The following is a 5,559-nucleotide window of genomic DNA, read 5'->3' on the forward strand; positions in this document are numbered from 1 at the left end:
TTTTTGTGTAGATTTGTTTTTTTTTTTTTTGTTTGGTTTTTGTACAGTGCCCTGAGATGACTTTGTTGTGAAATGGTGCAACATAAATAAACTGAATTCATATGAATTCATTTATACAAATATTTTGTAACAGACAAAGAACTGAATAGTTAAACTAAAAATTACATCTTGATGTAGTGCATAATATAGAAGTGCTAAGTTGTATGTTTGTCCATCAGTTAAAGGAGTAGGGGGTAATGTTATTTTTGAGATTTATATCATGTCGTAATGTCATTCCCTCATCAAAAACATACCCAGACTATTACTTTGACTCATTCATGCATGTTTGAGAAATCCTTGAACCTTCTGTGGTAGCCATGTGGAGCTGCCTAAACGCTTGCTGGTACAAAACACTGCTTATTTGTACATAACTCCTCCCTGGAGCTCAGTCTGCTGCTGAGCTATCACCCCACAAAGCATGCCTCCCTCAAAGCATTGTTTGACTGTGCTGGAGAGGGAGTGTCTGAAATGGTAGGAAGTTCTTAAAGAGGCAGAGGTCAATTCCAAGGCATTTAAATGTAAATTGATATATACAGCACTTTCACAACATTGAAGATAAAATAGCTACTTGATTGTGGTATAGAATTTAGCTATGTGCCTGGAAAATACACAATACCCCCCCCCCCCCACACACACACACAAATACTAATTGAAATAAACATTGTGTTGTTGTCTTCATCTGTATATAATTGGATTATATGAATATGTGTTGATTTAAATGGGCTGATTTCTGTTCTTGATTTATTTTCTTATTACCTTCGCCAAGGGAGAAGGTAATGTTTTCAGTCACGTTTGTCTGTCTGTCTTTCTGTCTGTCTGTGGACAAAATTACTCAAAAACTTGTGGACGGATTGTCATGAAATTTTTGAAAAATATGGGTACTCGCCCAAGGAACACACCAATAAATTTTGGTGATGTTCCGGATCACGATGCGGATACAGGAATTTTTCTTTTAATTCGAGCGAATCAGCCAGGCTATGCAAAGTGTCATTACGTCAGACACATGTCTGTAGGAGACAGGAAGTTAAGTCACAAAGTCGCTGGGACTACACATCCCAGGATGTCTACTATCGGTAAAATTGTGATTATTCTGTTGTCAACTACTTTTGGTGATGTTACATGCTGTCTGGAGACGTTCAAAAAGAAATGCGATTCTCTTCACGTTTCGGGAATAACAGAATACACCGACAGCGGTTGGAGGGTCCTGCTGCAGCCGAGTCGAAGCTGGTACCTGTGTTATACTGGACCAGTACCGGACAGCGGGAACAGCTGATCAACCATATGAGGTACCCCCTCCACATAAGAACTTTATTGTGTGATTGGTCAGAAGTTCGTGGGAGTGTTTGTTTGTGCTGAAAGCACTGAGATGCTGTATTTTGCTTCAACTACTCACTTCAAAAAATAAATAAATAAATAAAAAAATTAAAAAGGCGACTCACTCCCAGAGCCGACTGTACCAGGAAGCAGCAGTTTATAAAGATAGTTAAACCATTAAAAACTCATAAACGGGGATAAAACAGACATTTTACACAGTGGAATCTGACTGATAAAAACTTTGGAGCTTAATCCGGGACCAGTTTATGGATGAATAATGTCGGGTGACGAGTCTGATTTTTTTCTTCTTCTTTTTTTTTTTTTTGCATTGGACTCCACCTGGAAGAAACCCCGTGCATACTGCCTGCTTAAATGTTCGTTACGCCAGAACTTATTCGGCAAATGTGTTTCCATCTCTGCTTTTGTGCATTAACTCTATTGCAGGATGGGGTCAACTGGCCTTGGTGGAGGTTTGCACTCTCCGAGTGCTTCAAGTTTTTTTCTGTAATTGGTTTGGACTAAATCCTAAAAATCATATATAAACTAGAGTTTTGTTAAAAAACAACTTAATTAAAACAGAATTATATGTTGTAAATACATTTATTAAACACTAAATAAAAATATTTATCCAAACAAAGCTCATTATATGAAACAACAGAATTTCATATACTGGGGAAAAGAACCCAAAATAAAGATTTTTTTACTGTGAATTTTGTTAAATGACCCTAAAATCCACAGATTTAGTTGGTGGGGTACAAGCTGCACAGTGATCTTGTGGTTTCCAATAATGCCTTAGAGTCCGAAGATTTCCGGTTGGAAACTTGGCTGGAGAATATAAGGAGGAATTTTTGCTTGTTTTCCCAGCTTGAGCTTTCCCTGGCTTCCTCCAGCAGCTGGAAAACATCCTTATTGTTTTCAGAACACTTCATTTGTCTTAAAATTATTTCCACTAAGCATATAAACAGGTGTTAACTAGACACAGTAATTGTACATTAATGTCACAAAAGTACAAATATACCCAAGTGGCACCATTCAGGTACCTTATTTCACAGCTGTGCAACATACAAGTGTTGATTTGATTTAATGTAAGCCTGTAGTTAAAATTAGTCAATTCTGTTCATGACCTAAGACAGATTTTTATAGATAGCACTACCTAAATAATTCATTAAAATAATAATAATAAGTTAATATCTCTGAAGGACTTGCTTTTATTTCCTTTTTGTAAAGGAAAAGTTTACATCAAAGACAGATGAAGTAGAAGAAAAGTTGTTGAATATACAAAATGTGTATTTAATAATACTAATTGGCTGTATTTGAAAAATAAAGTTGTTGTTTCCTTCTTAGGTTTCAAGTCCACACTGAGTGGACAGCAGCTGTTCAGTAAGATGAATATCTGCTAAGAAAAAGCCTGAGAAACTGCTGACAGGGTTTGCTGTAATGTCACCAGAGAGATGAATGGAATACAAGCCAACTGCATACATCATGCAACCACATGATTTTAGACATTATTGACCACACTGGTTTAAGTGTTTCAGAATTTCCTACTGGTACTTTTATTATGCACAATTTTTCTTAAAACATGATATTTTGTTCTGTCAATCTTTATATGAACTACATTTATTTCTTGCCTAACTGATAGCATCATACTTCTGCTAAATGTCAAGGATCCTATAAGAACATTGAAACTGATTCTGTTTGGTGCGTTTTTCTTTTGAAAGAGAAAGTTTAACACAGCACACCTTTGGTCAAAATATTTTAAGAAGAGGTGAAATGTTCATAAACTCAACCATAGATCAGTGCCAACACTCATATAAATGAGCCTCAGCTAAATGAAAAGGGTTACAGCAACTAATACAAATGAGGCTGACAGGAGAGCTAATAAGTTTCAGGACATGATGAATTCAGGAGTGACAGGTAAATTTGTACTGGGCCACAGGAAAACAAAGGTTTGGCTAAACGACAAGAGTTGTGTCAATAAGGGAATCCAGCATAAACAGTTTTCCCAAAACAAATGTGCGAGTCTGTCCAAACAGGAGGATGACTCGCTATGGCAACCTCTGAAGAGGGAACAGCAGAAAGAAGAATAAGTGTGTATTTTTTTATGTAAAACTCACCAGATCTGTTCTGGGCATGTCCTGGTAGTCGGATGAGAAGTACGTTGCTGTTCTCCCAAAGCCACTGTCAGCAGAGACTTTGGGTGGCTGAGCATGCTGTCGGTACGTAGCACTCTTTGGCGTCCAGCAAAAGAGATTGATGGATTCACGGACGCAGCGTTCAATGTCAATTTCTGCACACAAACATATAATTAAAATCAACTGAAAATTACTAAAATATTGACAAAACAGTTATATACTGTGGTGTTCTGATGCATCTCAATGTTCCATGTTCCCCTCTGTGGAAATAGTTTTGTCTCTTCTCCAAGAGACTTCTTTAGTCTGAGGATTTACAGGTAAACTCAGCCTTATAAGCAGTACTTTCACATGGTGGACAAACAACTTTAACAATGACAATCAAAATCATTTGTTCATATGCAAAAGAGCAGTGGTGGGCACCAGCCCGCTAATTGCGGACCTAAATATTTCGTTTGCGCTTTAGCGGTCTTACTAATTTTTTATAATTCATAAGCGGATTTGCACTTTCTAAAATTTAAATGCAGTACCGCTAATACCTAACTATCTACCAGTCATCATTATCTTGAACAGCGGAAGGTATGGCTGTCAATGAATCACAACACACGTGATCTATCCAACAGCACCCCTCCCAGATAAACACACTTATTGGAAAGGTATACATCCATACTGACTGTTGCTTTCGGTCACGGTTCTCATTTCCCACAATACTTTGTGTCTGCTTACGTAGTAGAAAGGCAATGGTCAGAAGTCCCTGTCCCAGCAAAAACAGTTAACGTTTGTAATCCATACTAAAACTTTGTATGTTTTGATTTATTTTACTTTACAATTGGAGTTCTTTAAAAAAAAAGTTTAAACACTGGAGCTCAATACTTGACATAATTAGTCGAAGCAATCGGCCAACGGGGTTAGGGAAGCAGAAATGATTTAAAGATGTATTGCTGATGAAGACAGACATCTAGTGGTCAACTGGAGCAACAACACGGAAAACTTTAAAATAAGACCTTGCTCTTATTTTGAAGTGAAGATAGTTTCCTGTACTCTGTGCTTTTGTTTCCCGTCACAAATCAAATCTGTCATGTACCCAGAATGCATTGTTTCAGTTTTCCAATGAACAGATTTAAAGTAATAAATTACTTTATTGATGTTTCTTTAGTGAAAAATCTACAACAAACAAAAGAAAAAGACAAAGAAGCAGCCGAACTAGCAATCCTCAACAACTTTTTAATTTTTACACCAGGAGCTAAAGGTCTGTTTCAGGAAATCACATCCCCAGCAATCGGGGGTTGTAGGATTAAGCTATAAAAGAGTTCATACACTGCTAGTTGGCAGTATTGTGTATATATTGTATATGAATTATTGCCAGCTAGTAAGTGTCAGATTGAACTTGTGCTTTAAAATTAGCTTCTGCTAGTTTTTCTATGGCATAAGTGCTTTTGAGGTTACGGACCTAAATATTTTCATAAGCGCTTTAGAAATTGCGGAGCTAATTTTTGGATTAGCACTGCCCACCACTGCAAAAGAGGACCATTAGACTAATGATTGATCTTCCTGATTGCCACCTGTTGTTCTCAGAGGGCTGAGTCATACTCGCAATAACATAACTGGAAGAAGAGGACATGGAGGCCTCCATCCCTGTTTAACAACAAACTGTTCATAAAAAGTAAAAAGAAAAAAAATTGTGTAGGTCTTCTGGACGGGTTCTTCTCTAATGAAACGTGTAGATCTGATCCAAGATCCAGCCTGCCTCTGTGAGCTGAGTCAGTCAGCCAACACAGAACATTACCTACCACAGGTAATGAAAGGACTACAGGTCCAAGAGACCTATACAGACGACGCTGTCCTGTCTCTATGGACAGATAGGTCTGCCATCAGCCAAGATCTTTATGAGTCCTTGACTTGACTGAAAACCAATCAGATTTAGACTTAGTTCAAAAGTCTTTCCGTTTCCCATTGGATCCAAACAGTAAACAAATGTTAAATGCTATGGGAGTAATTAATTTACATCTGGTATGGAACCAGCGAGAACTGGTTCATCCGATCCTTGTGGTTTCAAATCTACCACACTCAATCTACA

At 37.5% G+C, this 5,559-nt stretch overlaps 1 protein-coding gene across 1 annotated transcript in view; it reads right to left on the reverse strand.

Annotated features, from left to right (window-relative positions):
- tbck (TBC1 domain containing kinase) overlaps window positions 1-5,559 on the reverse strand; it is a 43,909-nt gene that overhangs the window by 12,685 nt on the left and 25,665 nt on the right. The window contains exon 23 of the mRNA XM_014007746.1: window positions 3,468-3,640. Coding sequence (XP_013863200.1) covers window positions 3,468-3,640 — 173 coding nt within the window. The remainder of the gene's footprint in view (window positions 1-3,467; window positions 3,641-5,559) is intronic.

This window comes from Austrofundulus limnaeus, unplaced genomic scaffold (assembly GCF_001266775.1).
Source record: "Austrofundulus limnaeus strain Quisiro unplaced genomic scaffold, Austrofundulus_limnaeus-1.0 Scaffold44, whole genome shotgun sequence".
Lineage (NCBI taxonomy): Eukaryota > Metazoa > Chordata > Actinopteri > Cyprinodontiformes > Rivulidae > Austrofundulus > Austrofundulus limnaeus.